Source organism: Colobus angolensis, unplaced genomic scaffold (genome assembly GCF_000951035.1).
Source record: "Colobus angolensis palliatus isolate OR3802 unplaced genomic scaffold, Cang.pa_1.0 Scaffold26, whole genome shotgun sequence".
Classification (NCBI taxonomy): domain Eukaryota; kingdom Metazoa; phylum Chordata; class Mammalia; order Primates; family Cercopithecidae; genus Colobus; species Colobus angolensis.
Genome location: NW_012115821.1, coordinates 16,078,618 through 16,101,252, shown reverse-complemented (window position 1 = coordinate 16,101,252; position 22,635 = coordinate 16,078,618). Strand labels below are relative to the sequence as shown.

Below are 22,635 nucleotides of genomic sequence, written 5' to 3'. Positions count from 1 at the left end.
CATCATAAGGGTTTTGATAAGAGGGAGGCAAGAGGGTCAAAGTCAGGGGCCAGGAAATATGACCACAGAAGCAACGGTCATAAAGAAATTTGAAACTGTTTCAGTGTTGGCTGGAAAATGGAGGAGGGGGCCACAAGCCAAGGAGTGCAGCTGGCCTTTAGAAGCTGGGAAAAGCAAGGGAATGAATTCCCCCTGAGAGCTTCCAGAAGGAATGCAGGCCTGACAATACCTTGATCTTAGCCCAATGAAACTGATTTCACACTTCTGATCCCCAGGATTGTACAAGAATCATGTATTTGTATTGCACTAAGTTTGTGGTAATTTGTTAACACAGCAATAAAAAACTAATACAGGGAGCAATGGAGAAAGAGAAATTGATGATGGTTCCCAGTGTCCGGCTTGGGTTGGGAGGTACATGGTGGTGACAGCAAGACAAGGACACAGAGGGAGAATAGTTGGGAAGAAGACAAGTTCCATTCTGGACAGGCTAATCTTAACATGTTTCTGCAACCCACAAGAAGTCCACTAAATGGTTACAGGTATGGTGCTGGTGCTCAAGAGAGAGGTCCAGGCTTGGGATGGAATTTTCCACAAAAAATTGCCACTCATTACTATATACTTAACTAGGTCTATCAGGTTTTCGTGTTTTAATGAAAAGGTTAGCTTCAGGAGTATTACTGTTACTATTGTTATGGTTATGATATATGCTATGAGGAGTGATTATTTCTACAGGTGAGACTAAGTAAGGGAAAGAACAATATTTATATTCTAACAGCATGGTAACTATGTTACCCTGAGGAAATTATAAATTCTCTGTGCCTCAGTTTCCTTATCTTTAAAAAGAGAATAAATCCTGAATGGGATTAAATTTAAAATGAGTGCTTGGCACTTAGTTGAGTGGCCAGTACAGAGTAAGTGCTCAATAAAGAGGAGCTAAGTAAGTACTGCTTATACACAACCCATTAAGAATATTTTAGGCCGGGCGCGGTGGCTCAAGCCTGTAATCCCAGCACTTTGGGAGGCCGAGACGGGCGGATCACGAGGTCAGGAGATTGAGACCATCCTGGCTAACACGGTGAAACCCCATCTCTACTAAAAAATACAAAAAACTAGCCAGGCGAGGTGGCGGGCGCCTGTAGTCCCAGCTACTCGGGAGGCTGAGGCAGGAGAATGGCGTGAACCCGGGAGGTGGAGCTTGCAGTGAGCTGAGATCCGGCCACTGCACTCCAGCCTGGGGGACAGAGTGAGACTCTGTCTCAAAAAAAAAAAGAATATTTTGATAACTCTTAAGAAGTTCTTATGTTGTCCAAAAAGCTGTAACAAATTCTAATTCTTTCCCCAGTCATTTTCTAAATATATCAAATACTTAATTTGCTATAGGACATTAAAGGTATAGAGGACATTATCTCTGTTTGCAATTTGTGCACAATTATCACAGGATATATATCAATAATGATAAAGAACAGTGTGCAAGGTGCTGGTAATACTAAAGATGAGTACAATGTGATTCCTGCCCTCAGGGAATGCACAGTCTTGAGAGGAGACAGATTAGATATAGATACAGATATAGATACAGACACACATATCCATATGTAGATTGACATTTATTAAGCACCTACTAAGTGCCGAGCTTTATGAGTATTTAGCATGTATTACTTTTAGGTTTACTTATTCAAGCCCTGTGAATCAGATATTTCCCATACAGTATAATTGCCTCCATAACATTCCGAAGCAATTACAGAATGAAAGTGGGATGATGAAGATAAGGTTTGTCACATCTCAGAACAAACACCAGTACCCCAATAAGTGACATGTAAAATGTCACCAGGCAAGGTTTGATACTGAGGAGAGAAGTCAATGGTTTGCAAAGGGTGCATGAACTTGCTTTACAAGGAGACCAGCTGATCCGAGGGCAACTCGATTATCCCCTCCTCATTTTTCCTCAAGGAAACATATATGATATTTGCTGAGCCAAGCCTGTGCAAAGTGTTTTGCACAGGTCATGTCACTGGAGACCAAAGAGTAAACCCAAGCAGGTGAATGCAAAGATTTTGTAAGAGGCAGAGAAAATTGCTGATTAAAATTCTATTAGACCGGAAGTCTCCTGTAAATTTCACTAGCATTCCCATGTCTCTTGCAAAAGTTCAGAACAGCTACTAGAAATATGACAACAAAGGCAATTAACCTCATAAAACAATGCAGATGAAAAAACAATGGGAGAAAAATGATTAAGGTTAAAATAAGAGAGGGAAACCAACATATTAAGAGAAAGAATAAGATTTTAAATGAGGTCATAATAGAAACCAGATGAGAAGCCCAAATAGAAAAGGAAAGTTTCAAAGAAAACAAACCAGAAATAAGGAAAGGAACTGGGTGGGAAGAAATGACTAGAAGTTATTTTGACTTTCTACAAAACAGTAGATGGTATGCTGGTTCTCATTTCTGAGGTCAAGTCCCCTGTGAGGTCTCAGGCAAGTTACTTAACTGCCCTGATTAGGTAATGGGACAATGTCAGCACCTACATCTCATAGAGTTGTTCTGAGGAGGAACTGAGTACAGCACTGAGCTCCATACTTGCAGCTAGAAGATCTTCCATCTAACAGTGGTGCTGCTGCTGCTGATTTATGCTATCAACAGCATCCCACCAGAACCTCCCAAGATGAGATTCCATGACCTCTATTCCATGATAAGCCCAACAACCTTCAGACGTTCCAGTGCCACATAGATTCCTCAGGAGGTGGCTGTGATTTCAGGAAATGTGGTCATTTTGGACCGTACTCTTTAAGTCCTCTATGCAATACGCATTTGTATCTGCAGGGCAGCAAAGCAAGGAGCCACCATGCAAAGATAGCCACAGCCTAGAAAAAGAAGGAAAGATAATGTTATTCATAAAGGTTTCCTGTCTTCTGGAAAAGCCTGTGTCATCATGTCTCAGAAGTCCCCACGCTCAGCACAAATATCCTTAAATGTCCACTAAATTTCATGATTGCTCTACCTGTAAGAGTTGCTTAAGGGGCATCCTAACAATACCCATCGAGGTTTGCACCTGGCAGGTTTTTACGGCATCTCAAGCTTTCAGTGTGCAACTGGCAAGGATTTAGCCATTGTGCACCATTCTGTCCTTTAAAGCAGCTAAAGCTTGAATCTTTAAAATCATCTAAATCTTGACATGCATCATGAAAGTATTGCAACAGAGACCACTGACAGGAACACCACTGTGTACCACGAGAGTACAGTGGAATATCTACATGAAGAGTCATTTCTCGGCCAGGCATGATGGCTCACACCTGTAATCCCAGCACTTGGGGAGGCTGAGGCAGGAAGATCACTTAAACCCAGGAGTTCAAGATCAGCCTGGGTGACATAGTAAGACCCCATCTCTCAAAAAAATAAAAATAAAAAGAGTTATTTCTACTGTCTAAGGCACAATCAGAGTTTGCCTCTTCTTTGCTGTGTGGACTCTGCCAGAATGACAAAGGCCTCCTCCACCCTTTAAAAACAAATCACCTTGCAATGCATTCCTATTTGGAGATATAGATGAAAAAGTAGCGTTTTAAAGATGCTCATTTGTCTAAACCAGGATTAATTTCTAGTACACTAAAAAGTGTACATAGGTAGTGAGGGAGCTCGTAATTCCAGATTCAAGTGATTAACTCATAAAAGAAGTTGTTGCTTTTTTTAAGGAACTCTTTGAAAAAATATTTTTAAGGCTGGACAAGAGATACAAAAAGAAAGCGGCACGAATAAACCTAAAAGAAGTTAAGCTTAGAGTGGCAGCTAATCTCCTTAAATAGGTTCCTGAGTGCAAAATGTGTTAAGTGTTGATAAGCATTTCCTTGGTAAATGGCCACTGGCCCCAGTGTGTGGTACTCCAAGAACAGAACCCCTGCCACGAATCTGCAAGATTCTCTGCAAGAAAAGAACTTTGCTTCATTAATAACTTTTTAAAACATGCACTAACTAATTCACACTGGCAGTTGAAATCTTCCCATCAAAATTCATTCTACAGTCAGGCTAAGTTCAAAGATACATGCAGGATAAAGAAAAAACTCAAGTTTAGAGAAAATTTGGGGTGAGTGGGGTAGGTGAACAAAATCATATAGTCTGAACTTAAACTTTTAGAGTCAGGAAAATAGGATAAAACTAGATAGAGGACTTGGTCAAGTGGGTCAAAAAATAAAAGTTTCAATTGCATAAAAAGCCAAACATGACTTCAGATTTTTAATGTGTTACGCATAAATACTTGCTGCTATTTTAATATTTGCCTTGACTTGAGCTGTTGTGGGACTCTGCCTGAGGCAAGATTTTTAATAGCAATAATAAAAATACTTAATAGTACTTAGAGCAAAGCATGTGTGGTCACAACGTTTTAAAGGGGGGAAGAAAAGGTAATTTTCAACATCTGCACTACATTTCCACATGATAAAACCACTACACTCCAAAATTATCCTGAAGTTTGGTGGTGCTAGAGGCAGGGGAGGAGGAAGAGGCAGTTCATGTAGAGAAATGTTTATTTAAAAAACAGAAAGGGAGACACAAAGGCCATTTAGGGGAAAGCAGGGATGACGACCTTTATTGTAAAATAAAACTGCCAATTAATAGTGAGAGTCCAGTAGTCAAAATGTAGGTTTATGTGTCTTCTCAGATCCATAATTATTACCTCCATAAATACTCCTGAGAATCAAATGTCTTTTATTTTCACAAAATCCCAGTCTTCCCATGTGGTATATCAGACAAAACACCATCCCCAACCCCTCCTTTAGATTTCTTTTGCAGGACTTGCCTCATTTCCAGCCCTACAGTTTCTGAGAGAGAAGGAGTGAGGGGGAGGGGGAAGTTGGAGGCAGCTTCTCTCTCAATCTCTCCTTCTATCTGTCTCTCTGTCTCTGTCTTTATCGGTCTCAATCTGTCTGTCTCTCTGTCTCTCTCTCTCTCTCTCTCTCTCTCACACACACACACACACACACACACACGTTTCGTTTTAGGCTCAAGCTCCCATCCCCCCCTCCCCCCAGCACATCTGTTTCCTAGTTAAATCCCCTGCAGTCAGACTCTGGGTAAGGAAGTCTCCTGAGCTAGGCTGCCCTTCCTCAATAAAAACAAGTTTCAAGCAGATGGGGCTAGGAGTTACTGCCCTTGCCACAGTCCCAGGCCAGCCAGCAGACGGATGGGTCACTCTATACCAGCAGTTCACCACCAGAATTATTTTGCAATGTCTGGAGACTTTTGTTGCTGTCAGCACAATCTGGGAAAGGGTGTAAGTGCTAATCCCATCTAATAAGCAAAGGTCCACTGTTCAATATCCTGCAATGCACAGGACAGCCCCACACAACAATCACCTTGCCCAATCGTCAACCTTGCTGAGATTGAAAATCCCTGGGCTACACCAAGGCAGCAACATCCTAGTAACAGGCAGTCTTCCCCCAACACTAAAAATGCTCAAATGTCTGGCAGCTCAGCTCAAACAGATGTGAGAGAGATCTGACTACCCTGGGGGCAGGAAGAAGGGCAGAGAGTGGTAAGGGAACTGGCTGTTCTCCTGACCAAATCCTGGCTTAGCTGAGTAAGATCACTGTCCATGGGGAAACCTGGCAAGGCCATGGCACACTAACAACTACCACATGTCAATATTTTTTAACACAACCTGCATATATACACAGTTTCTTTTTCAGGCCAGTTCCTTCAAAGTAGCCACGTTTTTTAAAGCACTAATTGTGTACGGCTAAAAAGTGTCAATAAACACAAGTATTTAAAAAGAGAAGGAGGAGGAGTAATAGAAGGAAGCCTGTGTTTTCATTAGGTAAGGAAGTCCTAATTCTCTTGGAGTTTGAATGGCAATCTCCACTTCTCTGGTAATTCTTAAAGAAGTCTTCGTTCACAGTCCCTTTGGAATCTGCCAGGGTTCCTTCCCAACACACACCACTCCTAAAAGAGGTGCAGACTTTCATGAAAACTGACAACACCCAATGTGTTAAGAATCTAGAGATCAAAACTACAGATCTAATAACTGTAAAAGAAAAATGGGTGGCCGGGAGCGGTGGCTTATGCCTGTAATCCCAGCACTTCGGAAGGCCGAGGCAGGTGGATCACCTAAGGTACAGAGTTTGAGACTAGCCTGATCAACATGGAGAAACGCCGTCTCTGCTAAAAATGCAAAATTAGCCAGAACATGCTGGCGCATACCTGTAAATCCCAGCTACTCAGGAGGCTGAGGCAGGAAAATCACTTGAATCTGGGAGGCAGAGGTTGCAGTGAGCCAAGAATGTGCCATTGCACTCCAGCCTGGGCAACAAGAGCAAAACTCCGTCTCAAAAAAAGAAAAAAAAGGGCAAAAACGGCAGAAAAAATACTGTTTCCTGATTTAAAGACAAACCAACCTCAAAAGCCCTATGTGAACAAGCAAACAAACCTCAAAAGCTATATGAGAAAACAGTAAGATTCGATCCTCTAAATAAAAATAATTGCAGACAGGCTTTTACCAAATGTCTTGATTCAAAAAGCTACTTACTTATTATGATAGTCAGGGGTCAGCACATTTAAAGGGCCAGGTATTTTAGGCTTTGTGGACCAAGAGGCAAAATATAGGGTATTATATACGTACTTATGTAATCCTTTCAAATGTAATCATTTAAAAAAGTAAAAAACATTTTTAGCTCCCAGGCCATTAAAAAAAAAAAAAAAAATGCTGCAGGCTACATTTGGCCCATAATCTATAGTTTGCCAAATCTCAATCTAAAAACGTAGCAAGTCTTTGTAATTTCTACTCATGAAGTCTCACTCACTTTTCTTTTTCCTTTTTCTACAAACTACATATACAGAATTATATTTTTCCTTTAGTGAGAATTTAATTCATTTTTATATGTTATAGCTGCTATAACCATAGCCACTCCGAGGAATCACCCATTAGCAGTTCACGTTGCCTTTTTAGCACTCTATTTGAAACACGTAAGAGACCCCTCAACCTACATGCCACACTGGAAACCCAAATAAAGTAGCCCTTTCACATCCGAGCCAAGGTAGAAGGGAAAGGAGATTTTGCTTTAGCAAATTAGAAGAGCAATGAAATGCACATGTCTTAGGAGTTACAAATACAATTTCTGTGTCTCACAATTGACACAGAAAGAAACCCAAAATACTCAACAAAAACTAGATAAAAAGTAAAGTTGGTTTTGGGAGACAAAGCATTTCTTTTTGGTAGTGAGATAATCATGAAGTTAAAAAAAAATTGTAAAATAAAGCTAACTTTGATGAAATGGGAAAGGTCTGATTCTAAATGCCACCCATGTGTCCTTATTCTCTGTTCACAAAAATTCACCTATATTGTGAAGAATTTATGGAAGGTCAGGTGCTTTCATTTTCATGAGCCAAAAATGGAATGAGAAGACCTAGCCCTGACGTTGCCTTCTACACGGCACTGTTTAATCTTCCCGCTGCTCTATGACTTCACAGATTTGTAGTCCCCAATTCAACAGGCTCTGATAAGATGTGGCAAGAAAATATATCAGAGCCTTTTGCATTTCTTCCTTTTTCACATTTACAGAGAAAATAACCTTGAGCAAGAAGTCAGAAGACCAGAATCCTAGTCTGTGGTCTACTCTGGATTACACTGAAATCCCTGGCAGCATCAAGAAGTGCTTAGGAACAAGGTACTTCAATCAGCAGGTCCAAATTTGAATGCCAGATCCATCCATCACTATGTGCTCTGAGAACCTCAGCCAGTCACATCACCTCTCTAGGCCTCAACTTCCCCACCTGAGAGGCAGAGAAACCATTGTTCCGTTCAGAGTATCAGTGGAAGGATTAAATGGCACTCCTCGGGAGGTGACTGGCACAGGCTGCCCTTAGTGAGTGCCCAGTAAATGTTACATGTCATCACTGCTTAATTTCTCTGAGCCTGCATGTCCTCCCAGGGTTGCCAAAAGTATCTGTGGAAATAGTTAAAATGGAATGTGTTTTATAATGGAATGTGTTTATAGGCTTTATATACCAAGCCTCCTCCACATGTAAAGTATTAATGTTTCCACTCAAGACAGGTAGGGCCTTGGTACAGCTGAGCCTGTCTCAATTACCCATTGCTGCAGCTTATGAAACATGCTAACGTACTCACAGCACCTGTGCTCGTGGTCCTTTCTCACTGCTGAGGTTTTATTTGCCGGGCATTGTTGTTTTTTTTTTTTTTTTTTTTTGAGACGCAGTCTCGCTCTGTTGCCCAGGCTGGAGTGCAGTGGCCAGATCTCTGCTCACTGCAAGCTCCGCCTCCCAGGTTCACGTCATTCTCCTGCCTCAGCCTCCTGAGTAGCTGGGACTACAGGCGCCCGCCACCTCGCCCGGCTAGTTTTTTTTTGTATTTTTTTAGTAGAGACGGGGTTTCACCGTATTAGCCAGGATGATCTCGATCTCCTGACCTCGTGATCCGCCCGTCTCGGCCTCCCAAAGTGCTGGGATTACAGGCTTGAGCCACCGCTCCCGGCCCTGCGGGGCATTGTTTTAACAAATGATGATGATGATAAATTATGTCAGTTACCCAAAAAATATTTTTCAGAGCGCCATCACACCTAAGGTAAAGCAGGAGGATGAGGGTGAAGAGGAAGTAATCAGAGCCTCTCCCAGCATAATCTCCAGACATTCTCACTCCTCCCTGGTACCTCCCCACACCCTCAACCCTGTCACTTTCTTTTCTCAGCAGGTTTCAAGATGCCTTGTGTCTAATGACTTCCTGGGGCTCCACCAGTCTCTGTTACCATAAAAAGCAGTCGATGATACTCATTGAAATGAAAATAGAGTAATTAGCATGTAGCATTCAAACTCAAAAGAATGTATGAGAATTTAAAGACAAGGCAAATGATGCTAAACAGAAAGGAATTTATTTTCCATGTCATCAGAAATGTGAGGGTAAAAATTATGAAAGCCTACTTTTGGATGCACTGTCAGATTACAGAGAGAGCGCTTTTCTGGAAAGATGCTTCACTGACATCCATCCTGCGTGGAGTAATTAGAGAAAATGGAACTCAGTGAAAACAAAGGGAATTTGTCTCAAACTAGCATCAGTCAATGAAAATTCCACATAATCTCAAAAGAGATACCATATTCAAAATCAGATGCTTACTCGGGAAAGAGGCACAAAGGAGACATGTTCAGTTTTAGTAGTTAAATACTAGTAGGAGTAAATGAAAAGGCATGCCTTGGAATGCTCACGACCTTGGGGCATGGTGGTTACAAATTACCAGATGTGTGTGAAAAAAATGAATAAAACTGAGCAATAGTCAGAAATGCCTTGTGTACTTGGGCAGAACGTCACAATCATTTCTTTACCCACATTCTCAACCTTGGCTGCACAGCTCCACCAAGATTTCATCAAACTCAATACATTCAAAGTCTTCCCTCAACCTTAGCTTCTCCTGCTGACAACCCTTGCCTGCCCATCTGCCTGTCCACAGGTCTATAGCAGTTGTCTCTTCCTCCTCAAAGCTCCCAGCACTCAGTTCTTAAGTTGTCAAGGTCCTGCCTATAGGTGGAAATGACCTTTCCCTTCAACTTCCATGGCCGCCACCCAGATTCACAGTCTTGGTAATCTGAATAACCACAGTATCCTTCTAACTTCTCTCCGTGCTTTTGTTCTCTTCCCATCCAATCCAATGTCAACAGACCATCTTCTCAGGTCGTGTCATTCTCCAGGCCAAATGTCTTCAAAGGCTCCCCAGAGATCACAGAATAAAGCCAATTCCCTTTATCTGGTCCTCAGAGCCCTCAGTGATCTGATACCAAACCATCTGCTCAGCTTTATTTCCTTCCCCCACTGAAAGGCACTTTCAGCTGCTCCAAATTCATTGTGCCTCAAACTCACCACAGTTCCCCCTCTGTGACTTGACTCAGTCATCTCTTCTCCAATCACGCTTCCCCACCAACCCCATGTGCTAAAATTCTTCCTGCCTTGAAGACCGGCTCTACCATGGATGATGCCAGTTGTCAGCTCTCCTGCCTCTAAGCTGTACAGCATTTGGGTGCCATTCAAGGCCTCTCAGTGTACTACACCAAGAAGCAGTAGCATGCAGTGGGGACAGGTACAGAGTCTAGAGTCACACTGCCCAGCTTCCAATCTTGATTGCAGCTTTTGCAGTGTGTGACTGGAGGCAATTACTTACCTCACTGTGCCTCTGTTTCCCTATCTGTGTGATACACATGATGATAACAGATTAGCACACAACAAGACTTGATAATTATAAGCTGTTCCTCTTATTGCTCACCTGAATCTCTGAACAAGACCACAAAATTGCCACCGATACTCCCACAGCATCCTCCATATGGATGCTCAGCATATGCCCAATGATGTCCAACATATAAATGAAAGAAGACTGCCAGTTAAAGCTACCTGCAATGTTTCTCCTCCACTCTGAACACAGAGCAATCATGCAGAAAACATTTTTTAATGGAGCTCATACCAACCATTATGAACTTTTCTGATATTGACAAAATAAATCACAGAGTAATTCTCTAGAAATTTTTAACAAATTTTTCACTCATTACAATATTTATTGAGCAGCTACCGGCAATATCTGAGGTCTGGGAATACTGATGGAGTGTATTGATCAGGTAAGAAACTTACTATATTAAAATAGGGAACAATTGTTAAGTTCTGTAATATGTATAGGAAACAGCCCTTGTAAAAGATCATGTATATAAAATGTTATGTTTATATGTTTGGGAATAGTTTCTGCAATTAGCTTTGTTGGTAGAAATGGAATGTATTGAATCTGTAGAGTCAGAATTAGAAATGCCTGCATCAGCAAAATCATGGCTTAGGTCAGCAGAACTAGAGACAAGCATGTATTAAGGAAGCCATATGGTTTTGAGAAGGGGGACTGGAATGGCATTTAGAAATTTGGGCAGAGACTATACAGGACGAGTTTGAGCCATCAGTAAAGGTCTGAAAGCTTAAGAAATTCCAGGTAATACCTTTTCCCTTGGTGGATCTCCCACTGTCCTGGGGTCAACCTGGATAAGTAAACCAGGAGATCAAGAATTCATGTTACCTCTTTCTCCTGTCTGCCTACCCCCAGCACAGAGGGAGGCCCAGGTCTTCTGAGGGTTTTGCTTGTCCTGGGTTATTAGCAACTGTGGTCTGTAAAGACTTGGGTGCTTTTCTGGCCCTGCTACCAAAAAAAGGCAAGTTGCCCAAAAGGATTAACACAGGAGATCAATAGGATTAGCAGCAGAACATATATCCCTTCCCATCAAGATCTTAAGCCAGATAAGTCCAAAGACCCCTAACTCTCTTCTAAGGACCAGTCAAGAAAATAGTAAGCAGGGTAAGTATAAGAGGATCTTGGTCTATTAATCCATTTCTTTTTCTTTAATGAGATCAGTAGTGTTTCAGATACTTGATCACTAAAACTTCTAGATGGAACAATATGTTCTTTGCAGAAAAAGCTAGAGAACAGAGTAAACTATGAGCACGTCAACCAATGTGTTATCAAATCAACCTGCATCCAGATACATCAGACAATGCTAGTGAGTAATGCTGAGCTTCGGCCAACCCTTTGGCTCACATTAGCACATCAGTTGGAGTTCCTGGGCAATGGATTTGGTCTTCTAAGTAAGTTAAGATCATAACCTTTTTGTTGTTTTTTCCTACCAAACAAAGAAGTGGTTTCACACTCAGCCTTTTCCAGACCACCAAAAGACAATAAGATACTAAAGCAATCCACCCCATATGCAACTCCTGCCAACTCCAAATCTCCTAAAACAATAAGCTGAACAAAGCCAGGAGATGGGGTTTATGTGAGGTCCACCACCTCTGCCTGAGAATGAATCATAAAACCACTAGCACTCCATTCCCCAGCCTCACACTGCCTAGCCCCGACCTACTCGATATAATGAAAATGAAATTGGGAACACACTGAACCTAAAACCTCAAGTACATTTTAAATCTTGTTTTAGATCCATCTATATTAACAGAGGTCAGGTAACTTGCTTATTCAAGCGAACTTATTCTTACTGATATAATGACAAAAGTGGTCAGACACATTTTTCTACCAAAAAAAAAAAAAAAAAAAACCTGACAAAGAAGAACTGATATCAAGATGGGCAGGGTGTTATATTAACCTAGGGTGGAAGGCATGTTTGACAGGAGTAAATATTAAAGAAAGCCTGAAAATTCCAAAAACCAGAGTGCCTCTTCTCCTCCAAAGGATCACAATTCCTTGCCAGCACAAAAAAAAAAAAAAAAAAAAACCTGACAAAGAAGTACATTCTAAAACTCAGTAAAGAATATGGAAATAGCTCACAATAAACTTTGCCTTATAAATAACTAATGAAGGAAATAACCCAGTTACTTGGCAATGGGAAACAACCATTTGTATATTATTACATATTTGGTAAGTCATTAGTTAGAAGCTCTTTTTATTTTCTAGCATATCATTTTTCAAAAATGTCTTACAAAGAACACTAGTGCAACAAGAGAAAAGCAAGTCACATAAGTTTTTTGTTTTTTTTTTTTTTTTTGAGGCGGAGTCTCGCTCTGTCACCCGGACTGGAGTGCAGTGGCCGGATCTCAGCTCACTGCAAGCTCCGCCTCCCGGGTTTACGCCATTCTCCTGCCTCAGCCTCCGGAGTAGCTGGGACTACAGGCGCCCGCCACCTCGCCCGGCTAGTTTTTGTATTTTTAGTAGAGACGGGGTTTCACCGTGTTAGCCAGGATGGTCTCGATCTCCTGACCTCGTGATCCGCCCGTCTCGGCCTCCCAAAGTGCTGGGATTACAGGCTTGAGCCACCGCGTGGCAAGTCACATAAGTTTGAGAAGCTCTGCCTTCTCTGGTCCCCTTCTTAGAAATGACTGATGCATATTTGCATGTTAAAGACTGAGACTGTAACTCTATGGAATCCCTTGTTTCCCCAAGTTCACTTGGCACTGCAACCCTTTTTCTCTCATAACACATATCAACAGCCCACAAATGGCTGTTCTGCAAAGCACAATTTGGGAAAAATTTCTTCTAGAAATGGGATATAGGCCAGGCATGGTGGCTCACACCTGTAATCCCAGCACTTTAGGAGGCTGAGGCAGGCGGATCACTTGAGCTCAGGAGACTAGCCTGGGCAACGTGGTGAAAACCCTTCTCTACCAAAAATACAAAAAAAAAAAGTAGCCAGGCATGGTGGCACATGCCTGTAGTCCCAGCTATTCAGGAGGCTAAGGTGGGAGGATCACTTGAACCTGGGAGGTAGAGGTTGCAGTGAGCCAAGACTGCACCACTGTACTCCAACCTGGGTGACAGAGTGAGACCCCATCTCAATAAAAGAGAAAAAGAAAAAAGAAAAGGGACATAGTAAAATGGTTTAAGAGCTGAGACTCCAGAGTCAGCCTGATTAAAATACCAGCTTCACCATTTGTTAGCAGTATGACACTGGGTTTGTCCCTCAGTTCCCCCAGGTAAGATGGGCAAAGTAATAGCACCTACCTCCTAGGCCATGGGCCTTTCCATCTGAGTGGAACAGTCTTCCAAGATCCTCACATGGATGGTTCCTTTTGGTTATTCAAGTCTCAGTTCATACTGTCACCACCTCCAAGAGGCCTTCCCTGATAACCCAATATAAAATTAGCCCCACCCAGATCACTAGTGCTTCACTCTCTTCTTCATGACATGCCTCTATTTAACCACAAAATTGTCATCTATTTTCCCCCAATAGAATGTAAGCACCATGAAGGTACATTTTAATAATGATCATTGCTATATCCCAAAACAGTTCTTCAATAAGTATTCATCCAATGAAGGAATGAATGGAAGGATTAATGAATGAATGAATGAATGGATGGATGGATGAATAAATGAATGAATGAGATGACTCAGTGTGAACCCAGGTAAAGCATTCTTCATGATGCCTGACACATAAGCTGACACACACAGATGCTATTTTGAAAACTTCTGGGGAACCGTGAGTGGTTAATACACACATAATCATAATTCTCCCAATAAGTAACATTCTGACTCCACAGTGCATCTTCTCGCTGTAGTAGAAGTAAACATTTCACAACATTCATTCAGAGGTGTGCTAGTAAACAGGCTTTCAGGAATGGGCAAGGGAATGGGGAAGGTAGACCCTAAGAGTAGCATCTTCCGATTTCCATGGTGTAAATACACCAAATATGACCAATTTCAGGCTATGTGTGGTTTAACATCAGGATCATGAGATTCCTGAGAATTTAACAAATTGCTCTCACAGGACTATACAACCTTTCTCATGGGAATGGTCCTTTCAGGTCTTGGAGTCTTGTTTGTTGAGTTCAAGTTTAACATGAGTTTTTTTTATGTACAGATATATTTTCCAAATTCTCCCCCTCTTGATGAGCTAAAATAAGGGATACCTACTCATTTTGGTCTGATGCTCAGGGAAACTAGTTGAATGTATTGGGCTGCACTTTCTGTACTCCCTTCTGTGTGCTTTCAAACTGGTGTTTAAAGATCTAAACATGATCTATATCCACACCAGACCATTGTGAGAACCAGACAATCTCAGAAAATCCAAGATGAATTGTCTTTAGATTCATTTAAATGGAGGCAGCCACATAAGGCATCATCTAGTAAGTACTATCAATGAGCAGAATCTAATTGTAGAAGAAGAATGACCACCCTGACCACAAGATCCCAAGAAGGAGTGAGAAATGGTGCTGCAGATGGAGATTTCTCTGGCATCACAGCCTTGCTCCCCCTTGGCATCAAAATAAAACAGTAGCTTTTTCCAACTCTAGTGATCCTCTATCAACTGCAGTTTTGAGATAACACAAGAAAAATTCCAAAATCCACAGTTAATCTACATGCAAGTAACAACATGCCAGTAATTGTTGCTCCTCTTCTGTAAACTACATGAGAGGTCTATGAAGTAAGACATGGAGAAAATTACTTTCTGCTGTACTGTATTTGTTATCTATTGCTGTGTAACAAATTACCTCAAAATTGAGCAGCTTAAAACAGTACACATTTATTATCTCACAGCTTCTGTGGGTCAGGAATCCAGGCACAGCTTAAGTGGGTCGTCTGCTTCACAGTCTCTCACAGCCTGCAATCAGGATGTCAGCCCAGGACCTGTCATCTTATCTGAAGGCTCGACTAGGAAAGGATCCACTTCCAAGCTCACTAAATGGTTGTTACCAGGTTTCCATTCTTTGTGGCTGTTGAAATGAATGCCTCTGTTCCTTACTGGGTGTTGGCTGGAGGCCACCCTCAGTTCCTTACCACATGGGCCTCTCCACATGGCAGCTTGCTTCATCAAAGCATGCAAGTATGAAGGCAATAGAGTCTGCTACCAAGATGGAAGTAACAGTCTTACGTAACCTAATCATGGAAGTAACATTGACATTCTGTTTCTTTTGCCATATTCTATCATTTTGGAGCAAGCTATGAGGATCAACCAATACTCAAAGAAAGAGGATTACATAATGGTGTGAATTCCAAGCAGTAGGGATTATTGGAGGCCATCTTGGAAGTCTTCTCACCACATTCACCCTCTTGGAAGATGGCTGGGAAGACCAGGCCTAACCAAAACATCTCTTTAAGCTTTTCAATATGAAACCAAGCCATGTGGTTTCCCAAGCATGTTGGTAAAGTATCATTAAAATAAAACAAGGAAGAATAAGAGTAGAGGACATTAAATTTGCAGACACGAAAGTCTTTTCCTAAGTTCTAGGCAAATATAACCTACATCAGAGCAAACTCCTGGGAGCATCTGCATTTTTGCAAATCCCAACATGGAAGCCATATCTTCTGACCAACCAAACAAGTGACTCACAAGAAGCACCACCATCTGAACAGGTATACTGTCAAGAAATCTAGTTTGGTCTAGAAGCAAGTATCTTCTAGAATTTTCATTTATTGCTGTAGAATAGTTTGAAAACATTTTTAATGACATTTTATTGCTTGTTATTCTCTGTGAGATCCTTGTCTCCCTACAGCAGTTTTGCCTGCATGATACTTTTAAGGTCCATATCCACCAGAGTGGCAAGGAACTGCTATAAAAATTTCAAACCTTGGCAGTCATCCACATTTTTTCTAAGCTCTCCCTAACCACATATTCTCAGATACATGAGCATCCCAACATTGAATGGTGGTAAAAGGCCAGAGAGACTGCCTCTGAAGGACTTCAAATGATTTAATCCACTAAGGGCAAAACACATACTCAGAAAACCTGTAATACTCTGTCCTAGATGAATGTAAATGCAGACAAAAATTATCTTAACTCTAAACACTCAAAATTAATCTGTGCATTTTACCATTCTTTCCTAAATGCTTTACTTTCAGCAAATCTCATCCCCAATTCAGTAATAAAAGGATCATTGTGTTGCTAATCATATTAATTTTTACCTTTAGAGAGGTGATATTTGAAAAACAACTAAACTAAATAGTACCACACCTAAAAGACTCTGAAACCGCCACCTGTGGGAAAGCAATTATAAATCACTTTAGAGTTGATATGTCCTGCATATGTTTGAATCGTGGATATGTGTTGAATAATAATGGAATGCATGTGCAGTGAGCAAAGACTAATACAAAATTCCAGTTTAATGGTCTTAAGCCGGCAGGAAGGTCATAAAGCAGATGACAAAGGGAATTTTGTTAAGGATGTAGATATCTTCCAACCTGTGAAAATAACTTGATAACATATTTTCACTGATAAATTAAGGCTTTGGGGAAATACAGTGAATGCTCTTACCTCTCTAAGATGTATGTTTTCCTTCTCTTTCTGGTCTAAAATCACTTCCAAGTGGCTGACCTGAGACTCAGCCTCTGCCATCCGTCGCGTTCGCTCATTGTCATCCTCCAGGCTTTTGGACGGCAAGCCTTTACTTTGTAACATCTCAAGAAGTTTTTTAATCGACTCATCTCGGGCATTGAGGGTTTGTTTCTGCGTTTCAATTCTCAGCTCCATTTCCTCTAATGTCTTCCTCAAAAGGAACAGCTCCTTGGCCTGCCTGTCATGCTCGGCTTGGAGCCTCCTGAAGTTCTCCTCCGTCAGCTCAATGGTGAAGTGCTCCGCTCCTCGGTTGCCACTCTCTTGCTGGAGGAGGTGGTTGAGGTCTCTCTGGGTTCGCAGCTCATCTTGAAGGGCTTGGATTGTCAACTGTAGATGCTGCAGTGAGAAAGATGGAGCAGGAGAGGAGACAGAAGGAAAAAAAGTCAATGAAAATGGCAAGTGCCGTTTGCTGCCACTACACTATGAAGATGGAATGTTAATCATGAGGTCCGGAGGGCCAGCCATGAATTCCTCCACGGTGACTTCAGAAGCATGGGACAGCACATGGAGAGGGGGAGATTAATTCAAGGATGCTTTCTGAATGTCTTGGGAGAAGAGAAATGCACACATACACAGAAACAATAGATTAGTGTCAATCACAAGGGAAATTATACATCTACAGAGTTTTAATTTAGGAAGTGGAAAAGGTTAGAGGGAAACTTTCACAAACACACCTTCTTTATGCCCAGAACGCTCCAGACTCAGTATTCCTTGTTTCCTAAGGTATTCTTTATTGTACTATCCATTATTTCCCACGATCAATATGTGTTGATTTAAAAATGAAAATAATAGCATCCACTACAAGTAGACACAAACAAAGACTTTGTTTTTTACAAATAAAGCTGTGAACAGGTTTAGTAAACAGGATTACTGCATCTGCAAGCAAAAGGGAATAAATGCAGGCACAGACAAACACACTCAAGCACACAAGGAGGTGAGGCTGTACAAAGCAGAACAAACAAGCTGCAAAGAGTGGACAAACCTTGGTTCTTCTGGCATCCAGTAACTGAACAGCATGGGAAATGAAAAAAAACGAAGCAAAAAATCAACACAAAGAAAAGTCTAGTGCAAGCAAAGGATATTTTACAGAAAAAACTTAATCAACATAAAGTACCTTCACAGAAGAAAGAAGAAAAAAAAAAGAAAAAAATTCTAATTACAGCAAAGACCTATAAGCTACACAGAGTTTATAGCATTGACGTTTGATAGACATGGAAAAAAAAAAAAAAGGAAAGACCAAACCTGAGGTTTATTCCACCTTTTGTTTTCCTAAATCTCACTGACCTGGGAACCAAAAGTCTTGAAAGTATTACCAGAGAGGGAAGCACCTGTTATTTTGGGTCACCATTTTAAGCAAAGTCAGAGTGAAAGCATCAGAGAAACAAAATAGTTATCAGATGTGAGAAAAGACACCCGTGCTTGAAGATAGTTGGTGAATTCAGCAATACCTTTCCCCATACAACAAACACCCAGGCTGGTCAGAGAAGGTAGCCACAAGCCTGAAGGCATTTGTATCCTTATGGACAAGCCAAGATGCTTCCAAGAGAGCAGCTATTCATTTGCCAAACACATGATCCTGCTTGTGAAACAAATACAATTCTAAGCACAGGAATCAAGAGGCCACGTAAGACATAGCTCCTGCCCACAGGGAACCACATATTGTAAGGCATGGGTAATACTATATCTAAGTTATATGAATATTGGAGCAGTCAACATTTTGAAATCTGTCTGAATTCCTACAGCTGATACTCAGTGGTACTGAGATCTTTCTGAGTGTGGCCTACACCCAGAAACTAGCACTGGGTGATGCAGCATCTTGATTATATTGTTTCTGAGTATCCAATTCATATCCCCATTTATGAATGTCCATTGAGAAATTCTTAGAGCCTTCTCAACTGTATACCACAGTGCCTCACAGGGTACTGAACGCAGTGAAAGAAACTGATATGTATTTAATGGTGGAGATTATTCGTTTTTAATACAATGCTCCCCTATAAAGTGTAATATACAAAGTTGTGCAACCATCAACACAATACATTTTTTAACATTACCTCAGAAAGATACCTCATGCCCTTTAGAAGTCATTCCCCATCTTCCTCCCTTTCCCCAGGCCCTGGTAACCACTGATTTACTTTCTGTCTTTATGCCTGTTATGGACCTTTAATACCAATGGTATCATGCAATCAGTGGTTTCTTTCACTTAGCAGGTTTCCAAGGTTTATCCATGTGGTAGTGTGTATCTGTACTTCATTCCTTTTTATGGCTGAATAATATTCCATTGAACGAATATACCACATTTTATGTATCCATTCATCAGTTGACTCAGACACAAATATTCACAGCAGCAACATTCATATTAGTCAAAAAGTGTTAACAACCCACTTGTCAATCAACTGGTGAATGGATGAAATCTAGTATATCAATTTAATGGAATATTATTCAGTCATAAAAAGGAATGAAGTGCTGACATACAGGATGACATGGATAAATCTGAAAACATTATGCCATGTGAAAGAAACCAGTCAGGAAACAATAGGTGCTGGAGAGGATGTGGAGAAATAGGAACACTTTTACACTGTTGGTGGGACTGTAAACTAGTTCGACCATCGTGGAAGACAGTGTGGCGATTCCTCAAGGATCTAGAACTAGAAATACCATTTGACCCAGTCATCCCATTACTGGGCATATACCCAAAGGATTATAAATCATGCTGCTATGAAGACACATGCACACGTATGTTTATTGCGGCACTATTCACAATAGCAAAGACTTGGAACCAACCCAAATGTCCATCAATGATAGACTGGATTAAGAAAATGTGGCACATATACACCATCTCTGGACAATGAAGGAGGTCATAATGACTTCCGTTTCTAGGCTTCCAGGAGACTGCATTTTCTGATAGGCCCTCCTCTACACTACAGCTAGATAAAAGCAAATATACTTTTCAAAGCATAGTTGAGCTTACAAGGAAGTAAGGGAAATCTCCAAGGGAGGGGCTGGGGGAGAGACCACTCTCTGTTCTCTCTTCCTGTTCTTGTAAGGAGCAAATGCCAATCCAAGCACTGAGCTTGAGAGAGCGAACTGGGGCTCACTGATGCGAGGGAACTGAGATTCTCCCAACAAGCCCAAATTTGCAGAAAAGGCTAATGTGGTCCTAAGTGCCCCCTGGCGCCTAACAGATGCAAATGCAAATTCTTGTAAGGCGGACAGGCAGTGGGTGGGCAAGGACTGGGAAAAGCGATAAGGCGGAGAACAAAAGCCCTCAGGAGTCCAAAAAATTCAGATTAATGAAATACAAGCTTACAATAAAAAATTACCACAGACACAAGGAAACTTCCATGAGTGATGGCCATATGCAGAATATAAGGTGTTTTTGAAATGTTTAAGAAAATAAATAAAAATGTTAGAAGAAATATAAAATTGAAGAATCAGCATGGAAAAGTGACTTTCCAAAATTATCAATCAGATCTTAAAAAGAATAAAAATATACAGCAATGAAAAATATAGCATTTAAAGTGAAACCTAGCAGATGGGGTAAGCAAAAAGAGAAAACTAGTGAACAAAGACACAATAGAGACAAGCCACAAAGCAAAATGTTGGTTCTTTGAAATGACTAATAAAACAAACCTCTTCAGAAATGTGTACATATAGGAAATATTTAAAAGATGATATGAAAATACTGTTAACTTTGGGCCAACAAATTTTGAAATATCAAGAAACTGGACAAATGACTAGTCATATCTTACATAATCTAACTCTAGAAGAAACAGAAATCCTGAAGAGTTCTGCAGCTATTAAATAAATAGAATCAGAATTTTAAAACTCTTCCCGCAAAGAAAGCCCAGGTGATTCCAATTTGCAAAAGCTTTCAGATAAATGGAAAGAAGAAAATCTTCCCCAATTCATTCTGTGAGATTTGATCATCTTGACACCAAAGCTAGGCATGAACTATACAAGAAAGGTAACTTCTAGTCCAAACTTCACACTTAGACAATGAGTATTATTAGCAAGTGGAATACAGGGTATATTAAAAAGGTAATACATCATGACCAAGATGTGTTTCTTATAGGAAATAGAGAATACTTCAGCATTAGACAAAGTATTCTGTAAATAACGTTAACAGAGTAAAGATGAAAAATAATTATGATCAGCTCAAGATATAAAGTCTTAGTGTTTTCTATAAATTGTTACAAACTAGGAATAAAGAGGAATTTCTTTAACTTAATAAAGTATATCTGCTGCAAACTGACAGTATCATTCTTAATAGTAGATGTTAAAAGCATGCCCCTTAAAATGAGGCATAAAATTACGCCATCATCAGCACCACTTGTAGAATGTTGCAACAGCCTTCTCCTAGAGGCCTAAGTTAGAACAGTAAGACCAGAAAATAAAGAGAAAAAATAATAATTGAAAAGAAGAAAAGTTCTATTATCATCAATTGTATTATGTGGTTTTCTACTTAGAAAACCCAAAAGACTCTATAAATTATTAAAAATAATAAAGTTATTTCCTTATCAGCAGGGCACAAAAAATATAGCCATAAAAAGAAGAGTGGTAAATTTGACAATGTTAAAATTAGGAATTTCTGTTCAACAAAAGACACTATAAACAGAATGAAAAAACAATCCACAGTTGAGAGATGATGTTTGCAATACATTAAAACTACAAAAAATTTTTATCAAGAATATACATAGAATTCCTATAATTCAATTAAAAAAGATACCAACAGTTAATTGAAAAATGCACAAAAGAAATGACCGGGCATTTCACAGAAGAGGAAATACGATCAGTCAATAAACATATGAAAAGATGTTCAATCTTATTAGTAATCAGAAAACCACATGAGCCATATGGAAGCCACAACGAGAAAGCATTTGATACCCCACTCTCTTAGCCACACACACACACACACACTATAATAATCATAATAGCAGCAGCAAAAATAAATAACAATAGCAAGTACTGACAAGGATGTAGATCAATAAGAACTCCTAACACAGCTGCTGCAAGTAAACTAGTGTAACCATGCAAGAACTAACCATGCATATCCTCACCTAGAAATTTTACCCTTAGGTACATATCTGAAGTAGGGGATGGCAAACTATGGCCCAGGGGCCAAATCTGGCCTTTTGCCTGCTTTTGTAAATAAAGTTTTATTGGAACACAGCTATATTCATTTATATATTGTCTTTTTTTTTTTTTTTTTGGAGACAAAGTCTCACTCTGTGGCACAGGCGGCTGGAGTGCAGTGGCACAATCTCGGCTCACTGCAACCTCTACCTCCCAGGTTCAAAGGTTCAAGTGAGTCTCATGCCTCAGCCTCCCAAGTAGCTGAAACTACAGGTATGCACCACTATGCCTGGTTAACTTTTGTGTTTTTAGTAGAGATGGGGTTTCTCCGTGTTGCCCAGGCTGTTCTCGAACTCCTGACCTCAAGTGATACTCCCTCCTCGGCCTCCCAAAGTGATGGAATTACAGGCATGAGCCATGGCTCCTGGCCTTATATATTGTCTATTGCTACTTTTGTAGTACAATTTCAGAGTCAAGTAGCAGATACCATATGACCCATGAAATCTAAAATATTTACTATCTGGCACTTTACAGAAAAAGTTTGCAGGCCCCTGCCCTAAAGAAATACTTGCTCATGAGCACAACAGACACATACAGGAACATTCAGTGTAGCACTATTCCTAATAGCGAAAAACTAGAAATAATCCACCAACAGGAAAACAGATAAATTATGACATATATATGTAATGGGATGTTAGATTATTGTGCAAAAGAACAAATGACAGCTACATGCAACAGGAATTTATCTTAAAAGAATATTGAATGGAAGAAGTAAAAACA

General features: G+C 40.5%; 1 protein-coding gene across 2 annotated transcripts in view; it reads right to left on the bottom strand.

Annotated features, from left to right (window-relative positions):
* Positions 1-22,635, bottom strand: part of ERC2 (ELKS/RAB6-interacting/CAST family member 2) — a 987,567-nt gene that overhangs the window by 797,720 nt on the left and 167,212 nt on the right. For both annotated transcript variants that reach the window (XM_011947267.1, XM_011947268.1), the window contains exon 3: positions 16,702-17,118. In XM_011947267.1, the coding sequence (XP_011802657.1) occupies positions 16,702-17,118 (417 nt within the window). The remainder of the gene's footprint in view (positions 1-16,701; positions 17,119-22,635) is intronic.